General features: G+C 38.6%; 1 protein-coding gene across 2 annotated transcripts in view; it reads left to right on the forward strand.

Annotated features, from left to right (window-relative positions):
* OXSR1 (oxidative stress responsive kinase 1) overlaps nucleotides 1-23,462 on the forward strand; it is an 85,541-nt gene extending 62,079 nt beyond the window's left edge. For both annotated transcript variants that reach the window (XM_020914943.2, XM_070455425.1), the window contains 10 exons: nucleotides 1,039-1,087; nucleotides 1,718-1,783; nucleotides 6,295-6,417; nucleotides 10,176-10,211; nucleotides 12,933-13,079; nucleotides 14,700-14,764; nucleotides 16,979-17,031; nucleotides 18,743-18,811; nucleotides 20,285-20,349; nucleotides 20,755-23,462. In XM_020914943.2, the coding sequence (XP_020770602.1) occupies nucleotides 1,039-1,087; nucleotides 1,718-1,783; nucleotides 6,295-6,417; nucleotides 10,176-10,211; nucleotides 12,933-13,079; nucleotides 14,700-14,764; nucleotides 16,979-17,031; nucleotides 18,743-18,811; nucleotides 20,285-20,349; nucleotides 20,755-20,829 (748 nt within the window). In that variant the 3' untranslated portion in view covers nucleotides 20,830-23,462. The remainder of the gene's footprint in view (nucleotides 1-1,038; nucleotides 1,088-1,717; nucleotides 1,784-6,294; nucleotides 6,418-10,175; nucleotides 10,212-12,932; nucleotides 13,080-14,699; nucleotides 14,765-16,978; nucleotides 17,032-18,742; nucleotides 18,812-20,284; nucleotides 20,350-20,754) is intronic.
* The last annotated feature ends 290 nt before the right edge of the window (nucleotides 23,463-23,752 follow it).

Raw genomic sequence — 23,752 nt, forward strand, 5'->3', positions numbered from 1 at the left:
AGAATCCTCTGAGGCCTTGGTTCTCAAGCTTGAGTGCATTTTGGTGTCACCTTGAGAGCTTTAAAAACTGTACCCAAGTTTGCCCCCACAGATTTTGCTGTTTAACTGTTACAGGGAACAGCCTGGGATTTTTTATATTTATAAGATAGTTTATTTCTCTCTTGTGTAACAGTTCCCATCTGGTATGCCAACTGTATTCCAGGAGGGCAATACAAAACCTAGGCTACCTGCTGTCTTGTTCTTACATAGCTAGATTATGACCCTCATCTCTTTAGTCAAAAGGATTTTTTTTTAACTCCCAGATATTATAATGCACAGCAGTGTTTAAGAATCACTGCTTTTAGGGATTTAGCCAGGTAATACTGAACCTTAAAGAAGTGACTTGTTCAGTGTTACATAGTAGGTATGTGGCGTCAGTTAGATCCAATTTCTTAAGTGTAGCATTGTTTATTCTTTATTCTTATACTAGTTTGTGAAGTTGACAACAATACCTGTACTCAAATGAAGTAAGACTGTGCACAGTTAAAAACTAACTTTAGATTAAATTTGGAAACTATATATTACTCTTAGAATCTTCAGTTTTTTATAGGAAATTGTGAAATTATTTTTTAAGAATGTGTAATTACGTAAGTTGAGACTTACAGGTAATTATGTGGCAAGAAGCACCGTTCTTGATTTGTCAGTTTAAATATATACTTTTTGCTTCTTTAAAGTAGATAAAGCCAACTTCGTGGGAAATAATATTAAATAGCAAATATATTGAAAGCCATTAAGAAATCATGCTTCTAAAAGAAACATTTCACTAATGAATTTTTGCAAGAACCTACAATCATTGTTACCAGAAAATTTCTAGTTGAGTTTTTAAATTCTATTCAGTGCCTTGTAATGAGCTTTTCCTTTTTCATTTTTAGCAGGTTAAAGACAGTGGAGTACTCTGAGTTTTTATCTTGATGCTCAAGAAATCATGTTTTCATTTTTGAAGATGAAAACCCACATTCCACTTCAATTAACTATAAAAACTTTCTTTTCTGGTTTTAGACCAACAGCAGCAGAACTGTTAAGGCACAAGTTTTTCCAAAAAGCCAAGGTAGGACATTCTAACTTGGTTTCATGTATTCAGATGATCCCCCTCAAACACCTACATGAGGTTTACTATTCAGAGGTTGCATTACCTTCAGATGATTATTTTTGGAAGGATGATGGTAGGTCAGATAATTGCTGGGGCCGTTATTTAGACAGTCTTTCATATTTAAGTTAAATATATTTTTCTATAAATTCATTTAAGTGTCAGGTAAAACTTAAAACAGGAAAAATGAATATTACCACTATAAATAAAATCTGTGGAAAATCCTGTGAAATATACTGAACTATCATTTCAGGGTTTACTACTGAATTTGTAAACATGTCATTTCCCAAAGATTTGGGATAAATAAGATGTTATTGTAGTTGGGAAATGTGGGACCACAATCCCAAAGGACATATGTTAAAGCAAACTTTTCATAGATGGTGGTTCATACAATACATTAAAGCTTTGTCTCAATGTATAAAGTCATGGTAGTAGTATATTAAAGGATCTTCAGAATGAAAGAATAGAAGCTTTTCTCAAACTTTATAAAAACAGTTACTATATCACATTAATTGTGGTGAATATTTCTATGTCAATTTTTTTGTTCATTAAAAACTTCTTATGAAAAGAAAACTTATTTTTCCTCTCCAGAATAAAGAATTTCTTCAAGAAAAAATATTGCAGAGAGCACCAACCATTTCTGAAAGAGCTAGAAAGGTAAATGTGGATTTAACTCAGTTTTTTTGAAAAATTAGAAGTTTTACTTTTGCATTTTGAAAGTGTATTTGACTAATACTATGTTAACAGTATGAATATTACTCATTTTCTTTCAGTCTTTTCTTTAGCATGCTTGATATATTCTTTTAGCAATAGTCTATGCCTCAGTAGTACTCCACTTTCAACTGGAATGAAAAAGGATGGTACATAATCAATTAATTATAAGTTGTGTTAAATCACTGTTTGCAACTACCGAAGTGAGTTGGGAAGTTGGGAAGTTTCTTTCCACCATACAGAAACAATGAAGACACCACTTCACACCCACCTGAATAACTATAACAAAACAGACAGACAATAACAAGTATTGATAAAGATGTGGAGAAATTGGAATCCTCACACATTACTGATGGAAATGGAAGATGGTATGGTCACTTTTGTGGCAGTTTCTCAAAAGACTGAACAAAGTTGCTGTATGACCCAGCAAGTCTAGTCCTAGCCATACCCAAGTGAATTGAAAACTTGTATACATAAAAATATGTACATGAATGTTCATGGAAGTTTTATTCGTAGCTAAAATGTGAAAACAAACTGAATGTCCATCTACTAATAAATGGATATAGAAAATGTCATGAACCTATACAATGGAATATTATTCAGCAGTAAGAAGGGGTGAAGTACTGATACATGGCATAGCATGGATGTACCTTTAAAACATTATGCTAACTGAAAGACATATTCTGTGATTCTGCTTATGTGAAATATCCAGAACAAGCAAACGTATAGAGACGGAAAGTAGATTATTGATTGCCTGGGACTTGAGCAGATTGTAAGGGAATGGATAGGACTGCTAATGGGTATGGGATGTTTTGTGGGAAGTGGAGGGAGTGATGAAAATGATTGAAATGTGATTGTAGAGATGGTTTTTCAACTCTGAACATACTAAAAATCATTGGATTGTAATACCTTAAATGGATCAATGTTTTATGAATTATGCCTTAGCTGTTAATTTAAGAAAAGAAGCATTTAAAGAATGGCACTACCACCAACAAAAAGCTCTTGAGAATTGAAAACATTATAGAAAAAATGGAAAAATTCATTACAAAGATTTTAGGGTAAAGTTAAGGAAATTTTCCGGAAAATAGAGCCAAAAAGCCAAGAGACAGAAAAGATGAGAACATTAGAGGATTATTTGAGAAGGGTCAATGTTTAAGTAAAAGGAGTTCCAGAAAAGGAAAACTGAGAAAAACAGAAGAAAAAATATGAAAAATTATTCAAGAAAAATTTCATGTATTTCCAGTTTGAAAGAGCTCAGGTACCCAGCACAATGAATGGAAATAGACCAACACTAAAGCACATTTCCATGGTAGCTCAGAATGCTGTTGCTGTTGTTCAGTTGCCCAGTCATGTCCAGCTCTTTACGACCCCATGGACTGCAGCACGCCAGGCCTCCCTGTCCCTCACCATCTTCTGAAGTTTGCCCAAGTTCATGTTCATTGTATCAGCTCGGAATACTGGAGGTGAAAAGATCCTGTAGCCTTCCAGAGAATGGGGAAAGGTTACAGATAGAATCAACAGTCATAAGGACCTCAGTAGCATGTGTGGAAGCCACATCACAATGGAGCTTTACATTGAACATTAGGGAAAAAAAAATGTTTTCTAACCCAGAATTGTTTTCTTTTTCTACCAGGCAAACTATTAAGTGGAGTGTAGGAATGGAATCAAATTATGTTCAGAAATGCATGGCTTTAGTAAATATACCATGCTAATAGTAGAGTAAGTGCTTAAAATAAGAATAGGGAAGTCATGTGATTGAGGAAGCATAGTCCTCTGGTTGATAGAGTGATATCTGAGGTACCAAACCTGGTGTCAGTCTGATGGAACAGATCGCAGGGCTCTGGTGAGAGGCTTCCTCTAGAAGATGACACTGATGAATACCTAATGTATATGAGTATGACGAGAGGAGGTTTACATAACAGGGAGAGAATCTGGGGATAAATATGACAAGTAAGAAATAAGCAGGACTTCCCTAGTGGTCCAGTGGTTAAGAATCCACTACCAATGCAAGGGACAAGGGTTTGATCCCTGGTCCAGGAAGATTCCACATGCCATGGGGCAACTAAGCTCATGTGCTGCAACTACTCAGCCCACACTTGGGAGCCTGTGCTCCGAATCAGAAGTCCACACACTGCAGCTAGAGAATATCCCCCCTCCTCGCTGCAATTTGAGAAAGGCCACATGCAGCAACGAAGACCCAGCACATCCAAAAATAAATAACTATTTTGTTAAAGAAAGAAAGCAAATATTAACTCCAGAGGAAATAAAAAAGTTCTGCAGGAAAGAAAAGAAATTGTAATATATATGGTTCAACTGTATAGTTTATATAATCATGTTATATAAACATTGATTTACCCATTTATCAGGGAGCGGGGGGAAAGGAGAGCATTTTCCTTTTGTCATTCACCCTCAGAAATACACAGACACAAAACAGAAAATATTTATTGTCGGTAACGTTTACGGCCATGATAGAGCCCTCTTGCTAGTGAAACAAAAATAATGGCATTCTTAAAAAAGTGAGGGGATGCTAAGATCATACATAAGATGATTGTTGATATATTTTCAAGAATCTGTAAGAAAATGTTTCATATAGGCCTATCATGAAGCATTTTATAATTTTCCTTTGCATAAATATATCAATTTATGATTCTCCATATATTTATATGAAGGGGCTTCTTGTTGGAAATATTGTTCTCATACGTATAGGAAAGCCTCCCTTGTGGGTTTTCCAGTTTACCATAATTATTATCCAGAAGACATACTGGAAGTTTTCTTGGGTGTACATGTAGAGTACACCACAGTGAGAAGTTCTTTAGAGAAAGACCTGTCATCAGCAATAACCCTCATTTTTGTAACTGTGAAAACTTTAACACGGGTGATATTCTTAAAGGTTTTCTAAAGTGAGAACCACCTCATAAAACTTTTTATGTGAAAGTTTAAAATTCTAAAGTTGTTAATTAAATGTCTAATATAGTCCAAACATGTTGACTTTAGAAAACAAACCGAATTTTGCAAAGGAAGGCAAACTTGAAAATAAGCCAGGATCTTCGTGTGGAATACAATTTGACCTAAGTAGTTGTTTGAAAACTGGCCTCAATCAGTCTAACAGCATTGTTAGGCCTGTTATATAGAAGTACATATTGAATTTTACAAATTTTAATTTATTGTTTAAATTACTATGCATTATCCAGGTTATAAAGGTGATCTTATTTGTTTTATATAATTCTGTCATTTAGAGTAGTTTTCATTTTATTTAATTGTATTGAAATTATGCATGCATCTATTTCAGTGCCTTAAAGTATTTTGAAAGCAATCTTGATAATGGTTAAAGAACTGTTGTCTTAAAGATGAAACACTGTTCATTAAAAGGATCTGTGAAATAATTTATATTTGTTTGTTATAAATTAGTTACATATAGATGCATTTGTCATTTTTATTTGCAAAGACATTCAGTTTGAGAATCAACAAACATTTATTAGGTGCTTTCTATTTGCCAGGTACTTTAACCAATGTTACTTTGTCATTTTATTTGCAAAGACATTCAGTTTGAGAATCAACAAATATTTATTAGGTGCTTTCTATTTGCCAGGTACTTTAACCTATGTTACTTTGTCATTTTTATTTGCAAAGACATTCAGTTTGAGAATCAACAAACATTTATTAGGTGCTTTCTATTTGCCAGGTACTTTAACCAATGTTACTTTCATTTAATACTCAGAAGTGTTAAAATGTGATATTTTTAAACTAAAAAAAAAACACAATTGATTTACCCAAAATTACAATGTATCTTGAAAAAAGAGTAGGGAATTAATAATAGGGTTAAATTCACATCTTCTGTAACAAGAAGTCAATAGATAATTTCTAAAACCAGAAAATCAAGGGGTAATAATAAGAACAGATTACTCAGATAAATATATATACATTCTAAAAGAATAAGCTAAAATGAATTGAAAGTGGTTGCCTGTGGGGAAGAAGATGAAAGTTAGGGCACTGCTCTTTTTCTTAACATTTGCACAGCTGTAATACTCTTGAACTGGCAAGTATAATTGTGATTTTAAAAGTTAAAATAAAAAAAAAACCCATAAACTTCTTTATCTTGAACGTATTTATTTGGGGCTTAAACTGCCCTGATTTTTTTCTTGATGTCTGAAGATATGAAGCCATTACTCAGATTTCATATGACTTCACATAAGAGGGATTTGGATGGTGTGCAGACTCAGACTACCAAAGTACAGGGAAAGTCGGTGGTTGTGAATAAAGACAAACAGTGCAGATGAGGACCAGAAAGCAAGTGAAGGGTGGTGGATGTGACTTTACATGGGAAAACTTATTTATGGGGAAAATTATTATCTGCTTACTGTGTTGAAGTAATAGAAGGAGAGAGAAATATGATTGACTTTTCTGTACCATAAGTGTCAAACACTAGCACAGTCCATGTCTCTCTTCCTAATGAGCAGGTTCGGAGAGTACCAGGTTCCAGTGGCCGTCTTCATAAGACAGAAGATGGTGGCTGGGAGTGGAGTGATGATGAGTTTGATGAAGAAAGTGAGGAAGGAAAAGCAGCAATTTCACAACTCAGGGTGCGTTTTGTTAAACTATATGCTTTATAGAGTTCTGTTTTACTGTTTGAAGCCTCTGAGATAATACTATATTCTGTGGTTCTGTTCAGCTTAACCAGCTAAAATATTAAAAAATACAGACAAAAAAAAAATACAGACAGAATATTTTGAACACCTTATTAACAACAGGAGCCCAAGTAAATCTCCATGGAGAGGGGGACTGCAATATCAGTTTTACTGTGATAATATTTAGGGTGTATAAAAATGACCTAAATTGAGAAAAGAGAACTGTAATGTCTGAGATAAAAGTACACTGGATTGGATTAATGGCTGATGAGACATTTCAAAAGAAAGGATTAGTGAACTTGAAAGCCTAACAGTTGAAACCTAGTCCCTAAAATTTGTTAACCTTCTATCTGAAGAGGAACAGTGTACCTTATTTTCATTTTGTATATCCTGGATAGTGTGAGTGTGTTAGTTTTTGCTGGAAATAGACACCAAGACAGGAAATGAGCAAATAACGTTTGAAAAATGGCACTGATAGACTTGCTCAATTCAGGATTGCCACAAATCTTTGATTTGTAAATAAACAAACTATGATATGTACAAAGTACAGTAAAGAAAGCATAGTGCAATAAAATGACATGGGCCTGTATTTTAAAGAATTTGTTCCAAAGTTTTCTTATTTGCATTGTTTCCAGTGTGAAATCTGCTTGTTTACCTACCTTATTCATTTACAAGTCACATTTCTTTTAACTTTGACTGATTTTAAGATTATTTTCCTTATGAATGGTTTTGAGCAATTTGATTATGATATACCTAGATTTTTTTTTTTCACATTTCATATTTAGGGTTTATTGAGCTTCTTGAATCTTTGGGTTTACACTGTTTTTTAAGTTTGGAAAGTTCTCAGCTATCATATTTTCAAATAGTTTTTTCTGTCCTTCCACCTTGGAGAGTCAGATAACATGTATATTAGGCTTAAAGTTGTCTGACTGCTCATTGATCTTTTCACTTTTTAAAAATTCTTTTTTCCTCAGTTTCATTTTGCATAGTTTCTATTGCTAGCCTGTTCATCATTCTTTCCTTCTGCAGTGTTAATCTGCTACTAATGCCATGCAATCTCTTTTTCAACTCAGACATAATGCTAGAGTTGTGATTTGGTGTTTGGTTTGGTTGTTAGATACTTAAAGTTAGGTGTTTGCTTTTGCATCTTCCGTGTCTCTCCTTAACTTTTTGAAGTTATGTAATATAATTATTTTAATGTCCTTCTCTGCTGATTCCAACATCCAGGTCAGTTTGGGGGCAGTTTTATTTGATTGATTATTCTTTTCATTGTGGCTTGAAAAGTGTTTTCCCAAGTTGAGTAAATAAAAGTAAAAAATGAAATCATATAAAATTTGATAGATTGCCAGGAAGGAGAGAGTTATCCAGAGAAAAAAGCTTAGAGCTTCCCTTTTGAGTATTTAGCAGAATATAGTTATCGATTACCGTATGTGAAAAAACTACCCATGTGGAGAACAGTGCCCAGCACTCACACAGCCAGAAACAGCAGCCAGACTGGAGAAATTTAAAATTCACAGGACATTCTGTAGAGTTCTCAGTAATGGGGTATAATATATTAACCTAGACTGAACACTGCTCCAGACCCAACTAAAACTCATCAAAGCAGGATCCAGAAGGATTAAACTGTTTCCAGTAGCTTAACTGTATTCCAGAACAAAGCTTCAAGATTTATAGAAATACAAAATTAGCATCATGCAACAAGGTGAAATTCAGTGTCCGGCATCTAATCGAAGATTACAAGTACGCAGAATGTCAGGAAAACAGTAAGAGTAAGCACACTTTTTGCCCAGCTCTTGGTTTCGAATGCCATGCCCTACTAAAAGAACAAAGGCTCACTGGAGAAATGGCTGATTCCAGGGCTTACACAGGGAAAATATAAGATAAATCTGGGATATCTTGTTTTGACAGAAAAGGTTTTTTATTTTTAATAATGTAAGAGCCAAGTTGAAGGAGCTCCCACTAGCAAAATTAGGGAGAATTTAACCATCAAAATCATAAAGTGTAGAAATAATTATAACTCATTAAAAGAGTAGGAGTCAATAGGCCTATACAAGTAATACATAGATATATAAATAAATGGGGAGAAAAGGATGATTTTTCATTACAATAAACTGCCAGTGGTGGTAAATCTAGGAGTGCATGGGGAAATTCATCATTTTACACCCATCATAAAGCAATCATAAAGATCATCAGTGGGTGCTAAATAAATGGGAAATCTATGATAAACAGGCTATTTATTTACATGGTCTTCTAGTATCTCTCCATAGATTGCCTATTAGTTGCAAGGGGAAAAATAGCTACTGCCCTACCTGAGAAATCAGAAGATGTCTTGACTCAGTGATTAAAATTAACATCACTAATGAGGGTCACAGGATACATGAGATTCTCTAAAACACGGTACCGTAAGAAGATAATCACTATGTAGAATTCATTTCAGTTTGAATCATGAAGAAACATCAGAGCCCAAATTCAGTTCAGTTCAGTCGCTCAGTCATGTCCGACTCATAGAACAGTCTATTCAGAATATGTACTAGGCAGGGAAAGTGATTATGTGTCAGATAAAATCTAGAGAGACATGATGACTGACTGCAGTACATGATCCTAGACAGAATCTTATACTAGAAAAACAAAGGCCCTAAAGGATAGTATCAAGTCATTGGAAAAGCTGGATTATGGATAGTTAATTAAAGTATTATCGTTAAATTTACTGAAATTGATAATTTTCGTAGAGTGAAGTTCTGTAATAGAATATTCCTATTCTTAAGTACACAAGTATTCAGTTGTAAAGAGCCATGATTATATACAACTTATTCTCAAATGGTACATTATTGATTAAATATATATAAAAAGAAAGAAAGTGAACACTAATAAAGCACATAAGGAGAAAGGTTAATATTGGATGAGTCTGGGTAAAAAGTATGGCAGTGTTCTTTGTATTATTCTTATTCTAACAATTTTTCTGTAAGTTTGAATTATCTCCAAACAAAGTTTTTTTTTTTAAGGTATTTTTTTGTTGGCATATACTTGCTGTGATACCTTAGGTATTGCATGAACCTTGATTCTCATTAATGAAATGGTAATGAAAAATTTAAAAACCTATAAATTGACCTTAATCCACATTCACACTTGGTAGAATTTACCATAAATTGAATTTGTTTAGAGATATGTTGTTGTTTTTTTAATTTTCCAGTGCTTGTATCCAGAATTACTGGTAACTTATGATTTACTAAATCAGTTTAACTTTAAATTTTCATATGGCAGATTATAATTGGAATTTCAGTTTTGGCTCAAGTTTTCTTTATTGAAGTCCATAATCAGAATTACTCTGCTTTAAGAATATATTGGATAATTAGCTTGAATGTTTACATTTAATGTGAGAAATTACGCATGTAATATGTTGATGACTAGTAGAAAGAATTGTACTTTGAAGAATGTGACCTCCTTACTACCTGATAGTCCCTTTATGTTTGCTTATAAACTTCAAGTTCTGAACTCTTAATATTGATACATTACAGGCTAGCTGGATAAAGAATTCAGTCATATCATTTTAGTTTTCTTTTTCCAGAAAACTCACTAGAGTTACCGATGATTTAATTATGGATCAGAATGAAATGGAGTTGACTTGCATTTCACCATTCCGTGCAGTTTTGGAACTGACTACAAGTAACCTGAGTTTTCAGTTAACAAGCCTCCTTTTTTTGTATTTCTTTTAGTCTCCCAGAGTGAAAGAATCATTAACAAATTCTGAGGTAAGTAGTTGTGATAGTTGAATCATTAAAGTATATGTGCTTTTGTTTTGGTTTTAATGTTAAGCACATTTTTTGTATGTGCTTAAATAGGAATGGGAATTTATACTAGTCAAATGGCATGATAGGAAATCCTACTAAACAGACTCCTGTTAGGCTGACCTGCCTTATGCTTACTGCATCCTCAGTCAAGTGTGACTCTTTGCTACTCCAAGGACTGTGGCCTGCTAGGCTCAGGAGGAAACAGCAACCCACTCCAGTATTCTCGCTTGGAAAATTCCATGGACAGAGGAGCCTGTTGTTGTTCAGTCCTAAGTCATGTCAGACTCTTTGCAACCCCATGGACTGCAGCACACCAGATTTCCCTGTCCTCCACCATCTCCACCTGTTTGTTCAGATTCATGTCCATTGAGTCAGTGATGCAATCTAACCATCTCATCCTCTGCTGGTCTCTTCTCGTTTTGCCTTCAGTCTTTGCCAGCATCAGGGTCTTTTCCAATGAGTGGGCTCTTTGCATCAGTTCAGTTCAGTCGCTCAGTCCTGTCTGACTCTTGGCAACCCCATGAACCGCAGCACGCCAGGCCTCCCTGTCCATCACCAACTCCTGGCCACCCAAACTCATGTCCACTGAGTTGGTGATGCCATCCAACATCTCATCCTCTGTCATCCCCTGTTCCTCCTGCCCTCAATCTTTCCCAGCATCAGGGTGTTTTCTAATGAGTCAGCTCTTCGCATCTGGTGGCGAAAGTATTGGAGTTTCACCGTCAACATCAGTCCTTCCAGTGAATACCCAGGACTGATCTCCTTTAGGATGGATTGGTTGGATCTCCTTGCAGTCCAAGGGACTCTCAAGAGTCTTCTCCAACACCACAGTTCAAAAGCATCAATTCTTCTGTGCTCAACTTTCTTCATAGTCCAACTCTCACATCTATACGTGACTACTGGAAAAACCATAGCCTTGACTAGACGAACTTTTGTTGACAAAATAATGTCTCTGCTTTTTAATATACTTTCTAGGTTGGTCATAACTTTCCTTCCAAGGAGTAAGCATCTTTTAATTTCATGGTTGCAGTCACCATCTGCAGTGATTTTGGAACCCAAAAAAATAAAATCAGCCACTGTTTCCCCATCTGTTTGCCATGAAGTGATGGGACCAGATGCCATGATCTTAGTTTTCTGAATGTTGAGCTTTAAGCCCACCTTTTCACTCCTTTTTCACTTTCATCAAGAGGTTCTTTAGTTCTTCTTCACTTTCTGCCATAAAGGTGGTGTCATCTGCATATCTGAGGTTATTGATATTTCTCCCGGCAATCTTGACTGCAGCTTGTTCTTCATCCAGCTCAGCGTTTCTCATGATGTACTCTTTGCATCAGGTGGCCAAAGTATTGGAACTTCAGCTTCAGCAACAGTCCTTCCATATTAATAAAGTGTTAGTCACTCAGTCATGTCTGACTCTTTGAGACCCTATGGACTAGAGCCTGCCAAGCAAGAATACTGGAGTGGGTTATCATTCTCTTTTCCAGGGGATCTTCCCGACCCAGGGATTGAACACAGGTCTCCTGCGTTGGAGGCAGATTCTTTACCATCTGAGCCACCAGGGAAGCCCATATTAATAATAATAGGCATTTTCAAAACTAATCTTAAAGTTCTGTTCTTCTATCAAAAATTAAAACCAGTAGGTAACTTGGTTTCCTCTCTGTCAAGCACAGCGAACACAAAATTTTAATACGTCCTTGTCTCCTTGATTTTGCTTATATGATAACAGCTATTAGATCTCTCATTGCCCTTTTAATTTTTTTTTCTCTTTTAACTCTAAATTTTGGCCATTGCATTGATACTGTTTTCCCTACTAACTTATAATTTTGAATATGTTTAACTTGACTTTGTGTTCAACATTGATCTTTTTTCCCAAAGTTACGTAACTAAAATTTGTGAAATTTTCAAACATGCAAAATAATGTTTAATGTTATAAAGCTTCACATTCATTTTGAAATGCATTTCAGATATGTTAAGGAATCACTGGTTGATCTTCTTTCTTTATAAGTAAAGGAGGGTCCCCAATATAGGAAAGTGTCGCTTCTAGAATTTCATAGTATATACTTAAGTCTATATATTGTAGGTGCTGCTTTGCTGGGCAAAGGAGATGGCATAGATATAGTTAAAAATAAATATGATACAAAGAATTACTGTTCTGAAGAAGGAAAAAAAAATGGACTACTGGTACTTGCTACAACATGACTGATTAAAAAAACTGTGCTAAGAAGCCAGACACAGAGTGCATATTGTAAGATTTGGTCTATATGATATGTCCACAAAAGACAAATTGATAGAGGCTGAAAGTAGATCAGTGGTTGCCTGAGGCTAAATGTGGGAGTAGGAGTTCACTATAAATGGACACAGAAGTTTTTGAGTTTATAGAAGTGCTGAAACCTGATTGTAGAGATATTTATACACGTATAAATTTTCTAAAAACCATTGAGTTGTATACTTAAATAGGTAGATTTAGTGGGACATAAACTTACACCTCAAAAGTTCTTAAAAACAGAAAAGCATAGACGTATTTGACTTCTATTTGAAAGCGGTGTACTGAGGTTGCAGAGATGGGCCAGTTCACTACACAAGAACTACTTGAAAAGGTCGCCCCTCCTAACACTGCTCGACTGTCAGCAGGCCTGCCTCCCTCTCCTCTCAGCTTATGCAGCACTGCTTGTGTTATTGTTACAGCTGTTTTCCACAACTGATCCTGTGGGTACTTTACTCCAAGTTCCAGAACAGATTTCTGCTCATCTACCTCAGCCAGCAGGGCCGACGGCTGCGCAGCCCACTCAAGTCTCGCTGCCACCCACTGCGGAGCCAGCGATAGCAGCCCAGGTACAGCAGGGACTGTTTTCTTCTGTGGTCAGCCTTCTGGGTGGAGAAGAAGGCGGAGGCTAGCGTGGAACACCACCTTGTGCGCTAAGGATGATGTCCTGGTAGATTTTCAAATAAGTTAGAAATTCTGTTCTCACAGTTTTACATGTATGCAGATAAGAGAGTTTAACAAAGATCGCATGGGTGGTGTTTTTTTTTTTTTTTTTTTTTTTGAGCACCAAAGTAAGTTAATGATGGAAATATCCCAAACAGCAAAAGTTTGGGGCGTTGAAATTTCTTGTCAGCCTCCATCCTCTCTTCTGATCTCAGTGCCTGCCCCAACCTCCAAAGGGAGCTGCTCTCGGGGTATGCCACTTAGGCACCCGAGGGACCACCTCGAGAGCTCCGGGAGTGCTGCAGGAGGCTGGGCAAGACACGCGTACTCGCTGTCACAGTGAGACCCTCTCGTACCAGTGCCTGCTGCTTGGACAGTGGGCCGAACGAGAAGGGCTTCCCTGTCTTATCAGCTTCTTATTGTATCCTGATTGTGCTTGAGTTCAGAATGCAGCTGCCACTAGGGAGCAGCGAGCTCTTCTGCCATCTTTGTTAATACTACCTCCAAACCGTGGTTTTCCTGCACTGCTCTTTTTAAGATACCTGTCAGTTTTGTGGGGGTTGATTTTATTAACGTGTCGTAAAGTGATCTGTGAATCCACCCAGTCAGGCACAGGTGCCCTTTATTAAATCAGAAGGCACTGAGAGTGCCGAGGGCGTGAGGGCCCCCTGAGGACTGCCCCCGCCCCTGCTGGGTAGCCACCACTCTTCCCTTGGGAAGCCGCAGGACTGTCTGCAACATGTGACTGGGCTCCGTGGTGAGAGTAAGTTCAGAGTCTGCCCGTTTATTAAATAGGAGCGGTGCTTTTATTTTGTTTTTCCTAAAATTCAGGTAGGAAGAAATAAAAATAGAAGTTCAGATGTTTTCAGCTGCATCCCAGCAATGCTCTGCCTTTGGAGACCACTGTCTGAGTGTTTCCAGTTAGTCAGAGTCCTGACTACATTTAACCTTTTCTTTGCCTGAGCTTTTCATTTCTGCCCATCGTATGGGAAAGGAGACAGTCATCTTATGAAAACTGGTGAAAAGATTGGATTCATTTTATAAACAGCCTATATAGAATGTATATCCTCCAGTAAGCAAGGGACAGCTCTATGGTTTTCAGAGGATTAAAGATCTGGAACCTCCAGGTTGGGTGGTTTCCTGAGCAGCAGCTAGTTCAGACCTTACTACAGATGTATGGCCACTGGCAGGTTTTTTTAAGGGAAAAACCCAATATCTTGTTCTTCACTCTTGTAGAGGGGAACAGAGTTCTGGAACATGCAAAATTGAGATGTGACTGTGTATGGCATTTCATGTAGGTTTGACAGTGATCTTTCCAATTGTGTTTGATTCAGACTGACATTCAGCTATTGCTGCTGCCTTAGGGTGCATGTCCTCCCACAGCAGAGAGTCCTGGGGACTAGGATGCCCACACCTGGAGATGAAGAAAATTGCTGCCAAGTGGATGATTCATCTCTAGATGAGCATCAGTCACCACCACACTTAATACTCCAGGCAATGACTTTATACTTTTCAATGCTTTTTAGGCTCTGTCTTCAGGAGCAGGTTCACAAGAAACCAAGGTCCCAATCAGTCTAGTACTAAGATTACGGTAAGTAAGACATTTTGTTGTTGTTCTTTTCTGAATACTCTGAATGTGCTGATTTCTCTTTGGAAGTTACTCTTCCTTTTCGTAGTGCATGCCTGAGAGTAACTGGATAGAAATGTTTGTGTTTGCTCTCAGGTATATTATTTCCCTCAGATATAATAGCAGTAGTGTGAGAACCTGAATTACCATTGACCCATTCCTCTTTCCACATGTGAATTCCTAGTCATCTCAGTATGACCATAATTAGAGAGGAGGCAGCAGGACCTATTTGATGAATGTTCTGGGTTTTTTTTTTAACTAATTGTTTATTTTTTGGAGAGGTGGTTAAAATTCAGATTTTTATTTATTTTTTTTGAACTTTTTATTTTGTATTGGGGTATATAGCCAATTAACAATGTTGTGATAATTTCAGATAAATAGCAAAGGGATTCCACCATTTGTATACATGTAAGCGCTCTTCCCCCAAACCACCCTCTCCCATCCAGGCTGCTACGTAACATTGAGCAGAGTTTGCTGTGCTATGCAATAAATCCTTGTTGATTATCCACTTTAAATATAGCAGTGTGTCCATGTCAGTCCCAAACTCTGTAATTTTCCCTTTGGAAGATATTTTGATTTTACCACTAAGAGCAATGAAATTATGCCATGAACGTGAAGAAAGCAGACTTGGCTACCTTTTCTTTGTAGAAGCCTATTCTGTATACCTGAACCAGATCGTTCTGAATCATACAGTGTCTTGGTAATTTCATCCTATTTTTATTGTCTACAAAGAATGCTACTTGTCTGTTTTAAAAATTTTGTTTTAAAATCTTAGATCAGTTAATATAGAGTATGAAATGTTACTTGACATACGCTTCAGAAGGGGAGAGAACGCTCGTAAGTGATGCAGTTAGCTTTTTGAAGGGTGGTTTTTAATGGACTGTGTTCCAGACTTGTTTATGGAAGAGGAGGCTAGAGTCTTAGTCTCATTGATGAAGACTTTGAAGTTCAGTTTAGCATATTGTTATCTTTGAAGGTGTTTGTACTTGGCATGACAGTCACATCACAAAAGTGATACTGAACACTTGACCTTAATTTTATTCAGCTTTCAGAAAGAATAGATTGAACAATTACATATTAAGCAGACTAAGTACAGCACTATTCGCTGTTGTGCTAAGACACTGAGAAAGGAGAAAATGAAATGCAATAGTCAAGTCTGTGTTGGAAGTTGATTTTTATTATGTACTTAGCATAGCTAAAAGCAAGTTTTAGTAGTAGATATGCAGCGAAGTATAAGTCCATGTAAACAAGTGCAAAGAGGCAATGTGAGGGAGAAAATCCCTGTTGGGCAGGTTGTGTTGGATTTGGGGAGCTGTATTTTAAACACAATTTCAGTAACATCAAGCATGTGTCAGATAGACCTAAGCCCTCTACATTATTTAGATAAAATGGATTTGGGTCCTAAGTAATCAGGCACATCTGCCTTTATGGATGGTATTCTGATTTCTCCATCTTTAACCAGAACCTCCAGGGAGCTTGGTTAATCTCAGTACTTGGTGGGGTGAGCAATCACTGTTACTATCCCTCATCAGTCACATTTTAATCTCTGAAGCCTTTTATTAACTCTCCGGCCAGTATGGACCCCATTCCTGTCCCCATCTTCTCTCCCTTCCCAAAGCCTTCCTGTCCATTACATCCTATCTAACAAAACTACTAGTATTTCTAAAGTTTCTCCTCATTATCCCAATCTGTATATTCTTTATCCTTCTCCTCTGAACCCCTGTGGAATTGAGGGCGCATCATGTATTTCATTCTATGAGTCTGCTCAGACTGATCCCCAGTGGTGGGCAAGGTACTGTCCTTGGCGAAGGGGTGTGGCGGGGGTAGGAGTGGAGATGAGGAAGAAAAGAGCCGCCTCTGTCATTTTAGTCACACCTCCCAGTGCTCTTTCGTATATTCCTCTTAGTTTAATATGGTTGTCTTGTTGGGTGTAAGGATGAGAATGGGCATATAGTGACCAGTGAAGGACATAGATTAAAAGAGTTGTAGGACAGTTTTTAATGAATGATCACTCTGAGTTGTTTGCTCTGAGCCCTCAGTGTGAGCTCATTAGGACAGATCATCTGGTCTTTCGGACAGAAAGATCTTTCTCTTGGCATAGCTTTCCTAATATATGTAGTCAGGCTCTGAATGTATAAATTCAGAAATTTATTTTACACATTTTGTTTTCTTTCATAGGAATTCAAAAAAGGAACTAAATGATATTCGATTTGAGTTTACTCCTGGGAGAGGTGAGGCATCAAAATCAAAACATTGAAAACAAAATAACTGCTCATTTGTCATTTGAAGAAAATGTGTGTGAAGTTTCTGTCCTTTAGGTATATTTTCCTCTTAAAGGGTGATAAAAAATGTTCCTGGCCTAAAGGTTGAGTGTACGTGTGAATAAAGTAAAAACGCAGTTTTTGTTGGTTTTTTTTTTTTTAACAACTACCTCATTTAGAAAATATAGTATAATACAAGCAGTAGTAAATATAGCTCCAGTTTACTATGGCAGATGTTGTGCTAAGCAGCATTTCATTAAATTTTCAAAATGGCCCCTAAGGAAAGATTATTGTCCCCATTGCATAGATGATGAAATCAAGGTTTCGAGAGAGTGAAGTAACTGGTTACAGTTCCCACAGCTGAGAAGAGGTGTAGCTGGATCTGCCAGTGTGCCGAATTCTGGCTCTTATTACTGAGCATGTTTGTACTCCTTGACAGTAAGGAAACAGCAAGGCTTCCAGTCCCCTGCCTCCCAGCTGAAGCTGAGCCCCGTCGCGCGTAGTTTCTGTCCGTGAACTTCTCCCAGGGACAAGGTTTATTATTTTCTTTCTTGCCTTTGTTACTCAGAATCCGTATTTGTGAAATGGCTCACAGCTATTGGGCATCTGTCCTGTGTGCCATGCGTAGTCTTCCCGCTGCCTCGGTCTCATGAGCAGCTCACTGAAGTGCTGAGAACACGAGAACAAATGCACGTATACAGAGATGTATCTGATTTCTGCCTTAAAGCCAGGCAGAGTCGCTCTTTAAGATACTCACTCACATCACTGGTCATCGGCACAAGTATGTGCACGGCCCCTCCCCAGAGGTCCTCTCATTCCCTCTGAGAGCCTTAGTGTTCAGGCCTTGGGAAGGAGTCAGTTAGAGATGAGGTTAATTGATGGTACTCTCACCTCATCTTTTTAGTTTTTTAGTTGTATGCCCATAGACTATATGTACTCAGATAGTACAACCTCGGATGACTGGATGTGAGGGAAAGCCTACCAGAATACAGAAGAAAATGATTTTAGGGGGGAAAAAAAAAAGAAGAAGGACAAAAAAAAAACCAGGAGTGTGATCCCCAAAGAAAAGTGATTAAAATTTGTTTTCTTAAGGTTTAATTGAGGGGAATACCCTGGTGATCCAGTGGTTCAGATTCAACACTTTTACTCTCAAGGGCACGCATTCAGTCCCTGGTCAGGGAAATAAGATCCCACAAACCTTGCAGTGTGACCAAAAAAAAAAAAAAAAAGATTCAATTGGGACTGAATCATTCTGTGTTATTCCAGGAGATGTTACACACACATCGTCACATCCCCAGGCTCACAGGGCTGGGTCCAGGGTTGCCCTCAGGCTAGTAGTTTCTTCTGCAGCATCACTGTCAGGCACTCTTGTGACAAAGGCAAGACCCCATCTAAGCTGTGCCGTCATTTAGAATGTTATCTTTACACTGAGCTCATACTTGCCTTATGGTTGATTGATCCAGGTTCTGTCCTCTAGCTCGACCTCTGATATGTCCCTCACTTGAGGTAATCCTGGTGGTAGGGAAAACCTCTGTGTGGAAGAAGGCCTCCCCCCCACCACCACCTTGGGTCTGTGGATTTAGCAGCTAGCTTTAGTCTGGCCATTCCGGCACCTGCTTTGGAAGTTAGCAGGGACTTGCATGCACAAGAAAATGGATCACTTTCTTCTTTGTCTTTGCAGACACAGCGGAGGGTGTCTCTCAGGAACTCATTTCTGCCGGCCTCGTCGATGGAAGGGATTTAGTCATAGGTAACTACTTTGTGCTCTGCCCTTGTGCCCTTGTCTCTTTGCCTATATCCTTAGGATCTAGAAAATCGGGCCTTGATTCTACTGAGTAGGTCGAATGGTTCTAGGGATGGTTCTTGGCTTTGTTGAAATAGGTGTTGGGGATAGCTCCTTTCTTAACAAAAAAGAAAAATCTCACTTTTGAATTTGCTTGTTACCCCCAGTGATAGTGAGTAAAAGCTCACCCAGGTCTCTGGGAGATCGTAGAAATAATGACAGAAGTCACAAGTTAGAGTAAGCTTGGCCATATCTAATCCATTTTGGAGGATGAGCTCTCCTTGGGCAGCCAAGAGGTAAGAAAAAAATCATTACAGATATAGTCCTTAAAAAAAAGCAGGAGGTAAGAACAGGCCCAGGCAGGCCACAGGTACATGTTTTTCAAGGAAAAGACCATGGTGTAGGACAAGTCAGTAGACTTTTAAAGGGCCAGATAGTAAATAGTTTAGGCTTTGTGAACCATGAATAGTCTCTGTCATTTTTTAAAAAATTTATTTATTTACTTATTTTAATTTATTTATTTTAATTGGAGGCTAATTACAGTATTGTAGTGGTTTTTGCCATACATTGACATGAATCAGCCATGGGTGTACATGTGTTCCCCATCCTGAACCCCCTCCCACCTCCCTCTCCATCCCATCCCTCTAGGTCATCCCAGTGCACCAGCCCTGAGCACCCTGTCTCGTGCATCGAACCTGGACTGACGTTCTGTTTCACACATGATAATATACATGTTTCAGTGCTACGCTGTCAAATCATCCCACCCTCGCTTTCTCCCACAGAGTTCAAAAGTCTGTTCTTTACATCTCTTTTGCTGTCTCACATATAGGGTCATCGTTACCATCTTTCTAAATTCCGTATATATGTGTTAATATACTGTATTGGTGTTTTTCTTTCTGACTTATTTCACTCTGTATAATAGGCTCCAGTTTCATCCACCTCATTAGAACTGATTCAAATGCATTCTTTTTAATAGCTGAGTAATATTCCATTGTATATATGTACCACAGCTTTCTTATCCATTCATCTGCCAGTGGACATCTAGGTTGCGTCCATGTCCTGACTATTATAAACAGTGCTGCAATGAACAGTGGGGTATACGTGTCTCTGTCATTTTTACACGTAATTGGCTGATTCCCATTCTAGGGCCTTCTGGCCCATGAATAGGCAAGTCCTACCTCTTTAACTGGAGTGTCGTTCCTCAGTTAATACGGCATCTTAAAGAAAGTTAATTTGACAATGGTAAGATTTATTTGTGCTACTTGGACTTGTATTTTAAAACACCTCTTGTTTAGGGAGCATTTTGCTCCCTAAATGCAAGCAGAATGCTTGCATTTTGATTGTATGTAGGAGATTCTGAACTACCATTTAAGTTGTTAACATATAGTTGAAATGTGGATTTACGTAACTTGTCATTACCTTCTCTGTTTTTGATTATAGTGGCAGCTAATTTGCAGAAGATTGTGGAAGAACCCCAGTCAAATCGATCTGTCACCTTCAAACTGGTATTCATCCCTTCCTTCTTGTTAAACTGTCTCACTTTTCCACACCAGCAGCCTCTGCAGACCAGCTTCCATATTCCCTGAGTGATAAGAATAATCAAGTCTGGTGATTGTTTGTTTAGCCTCCCCATGCCCTGGGCTGATGTCTCTCTTCATTGGCCTCCCTTCCCCTCTCCCTCCCAGGAAGCCTCCTACCTGAGGCTCTCAACTGTTTATTCTCAAAAGAGATTGTCAATCTGACTCCACCTTTGTACCTAGACTCCACCTACACCTTTCTTTGCCTCCTGTTTGTATCCCAGAGACCTTTCCCCAACTGCCCTCTCTCTCACAATCCCCATGTCAGTTTTAATTATTACCTGCAGTTTTGTTTGTGAATAACCACAGCTTCTCATTTTGTTTGGTTCTTAGGCATCTGGTGTCGAAGGCTCAGATATTCCTGATGATGGTAAACTAATAGGATTTGCCCAGCTCAGCATCAGCTAAAACAGAGCCCTGGAAGAGGCAGCTGAAGGAGATTCCACACATGCGTGTCTCTGTTGCTTCTGTTGGCCTAAACCCACTACTGCCAAAGAACCCAGCAACAAACCTCCCAGCTAGGAGCTTTAGAGGTCTTTCTTTTATGTTTTTCCTGCCATCATCCCTGCTTTTTCCCACAGGGAAAGAAAAGTTGGATCACCAGTGGCCAGCATCCCTTTTAAAGAGTTCCGTTAGTAAACTTACTGCACGCATCCCCTGTCTTCCTCCATCTGAGAAGTGGCCCGGGTGCCTCAAGGCCCAGGAGGGAGGTCTATCAGCTCATCTTGCCTTACTCCAGTGATGGTGCTGGGTGGAAAGTAGCAGCTCTATTGGGCTTCCTCATCCTGCTTCTTCTCCCACACCAGACGGGATGTGGGCATCTTGGGATATCTCTTTACCACTGAAGTAGCAATTAAAAGTTGATTGTTCAGCTGGAGCCCAGAGAATTTAGTTTAGTGATTTTTTTTTTTTTTTTGTATCTGATATGAATTCTAGCAACCTTCGTTAGGAAAAAGCACAGCCTCAGAAGGAGGCAACCTAAACTGTGTTCTTGTTTTGTTGATGATGTTTCTAAGCGTTTTGCTGAAGCTGCTCTCAGGCACCCCTCTTCATTACTTGCTCCAGAAAGGGTTGCTCGCCTTAACTTCAGCTGGTGCAAAACATCTGACTGTAATCGAACTTCAGCCATCGGACCCTTCAAAGCGGAACTTTGGACTGTTTTTAGGGAAGAAAATCACATAACGGCTAATAAACGAGAGTTACCCCAGCAGTGGTGTTTTGAACAGGAAAAAATCATAACTCATATCAGTGTGGAAATATTTATTTCAGATCTTAAACAACTGAAGAAAACTACTCCTTGATCCTCCCGTGAAAATCAGTTTGCCTGGCCTCCGAGTCATGAGGAAATGCAAGGCTGAGATCTCTACAGCAATAAAGGAGAGTCGCCCTAGGCCCCAGAGGCCTGCCTTCTGCCCCCTCTCCTGCACTGGCCCTTAGGAGGGGTCCACACTTCCGTGTGCTGAACCTGACCCAAGATGGAACGTGAAACCACATGTGCCGTGACTTTTAGGATTTATGAGTAGACAGTGTTTGTTTGATTTTCTACAGAAATAATATAAATTATTCTTTAGGTTTAAAAAAGAGCACTCATAATGCAATATGTGAATCACCAGTGGGGTTGATTTTTTTTTTTTTCCTACTGTTTCACAGTCAGCCTTTATCTAACTGCAGATTAGCCCTAACAAGTTTTACAAATGAAAGAGATCCTCAATCTGGCCTTAAAACAACACAAAAAGATGGGCTTTGGCCCCAGTGAAAGGGGAGAGCTGCCTCTTACAGAATCAGTTGATCCCTTTCCATCTTTGTTGGTCTGTGAATAACAAGATTGCTTTACCTAGTTTTTTCTTGGAGCACCTCTGAAAGCTTTCCCCACAACTGACTTGTTACAGTTTTAATTTCATTCTGAGCTCATAGTTTTAATCTTGGGCTTTCTTCACCGGCCCTGGATACAGAGGCATGTTGGGAAAGGGGTGGGTGTTGGAGAGGAAGGGAGGGAATGGTTTGGTATGAGAGGGTTGGGAGGAAAATAGATCAGAGGATCAGATGCCAGAGTCCTGGCAGGATTGGTCAAAGGAGGGAGCCTGTTGAGCCTGGAGACAGGAGATTGATCAGCTTGATGGACAGATATTTAGCTTTTCTTTTTTCTTTTCTTAGAAGAGAGTTGAGGGGGAAAGGACAGGAAGGTAGGAATAAGTTTATGGAAAAGATGTAGTGTCCCCTTTGGCACAAGACTAGGGGCTTAACCTTAGAGTCTGTATTTTCGTTTCAAGTAAGCCCTTCATAGTCTGCTTATTTCTGAATCCAGAGGGTAGTGGCATCACTCTGTTCTAGCTTTTTTTGGAGGTGATCAAAAGCCCAGGCTGGAAGTAAGCAGCAGCCCATCTCCTTGTTGAGTTTCTCCTGCTGGCCATTACCTGTGAGCTGCAGTGGGACAGGCATGACCTTTGAACTGAAGTGGGCTGGGGCTTTCTCTTTCTTTTCCATCCATCTTTTGCCCTGCTGGGAATTAGGAGCCAGACACCAAGCCCCAGGACAGTGTTACTTCTTCTTTTGCATGATGTATGGTGGACTCCCTTTGCTGGTATGTGCAGTGATGCTGAAAAAAAATGAGTGAACAGAAACTTCGCAGGTGAGACAGCACGTGACCTAGTGAGCAATCTCGCTCCTTCCTGGGAGTGGTGGTCCAGGATACACCTCTCTCCCTAGACCCCTAGGATCTCCTGGGTCCTGGGGTAGGGACTAACTTAGCACAAGGTAACATGTGCCAATGCTATTTGTAAAATGTATGGTCTTTCTAAATGATTCATGGATTTGTTTGGGATTTTTTGCTTAAGTTGTGAACCAAATCCTAGAGCCAGCTGACACTCTTAATAATCTGGAGGACAGAATAATGGTATATCAATAAATGGCGGTTCCTCCTTATGACATATGCTAGATTATGGAAGATGTAAAATATTTGACTTCCCCTCCCCCCCCTTTTTTTTGACTTTGTACTTTGCTGCATGTTTCATTCATTTTTAATCAATAAAGAATAAATTGTCTGTGGTGGTGTAAGGATGCTTCACTTTGGTGACTGTTGATGGGAGCAGCAGGAAGTGAAAAGGTGTATTAATAAACAATGTAAAGCCATTGTACAAATGGGGAAGCTGAAATCCCCAAAGAGAGCAATCTGCCCAGATAAATTTGTTAGGGTGGCATAATGAACTCCTCTCACCGACCTTTCCTGTTTACCTCTGCCCATGCTATTGAGTGGGCTAAAAATACCAGATTCAAGTCCTTGGGAAGTTCTTTTGGAAAGTTCAGAGCAAGGCTGAACTTGTTCCCATTACTC

This window comes from Odocoileus virginianus, chromosome 26, assembly GCF_023699985.2.
Source record: "Odocoileus virginianus isolate 20LAN1187 ecotype Illinois chromosome 26, Ovbor_1.2, whole genome shotgun sequence".
Taxonomy (NCBI): domain Eukaryota; kingdom Metazoa; phylum Chordata; class Mammalia; order Artiodactyla; family Cervidae; genus Odocoileus; species Odocoileus virginianus.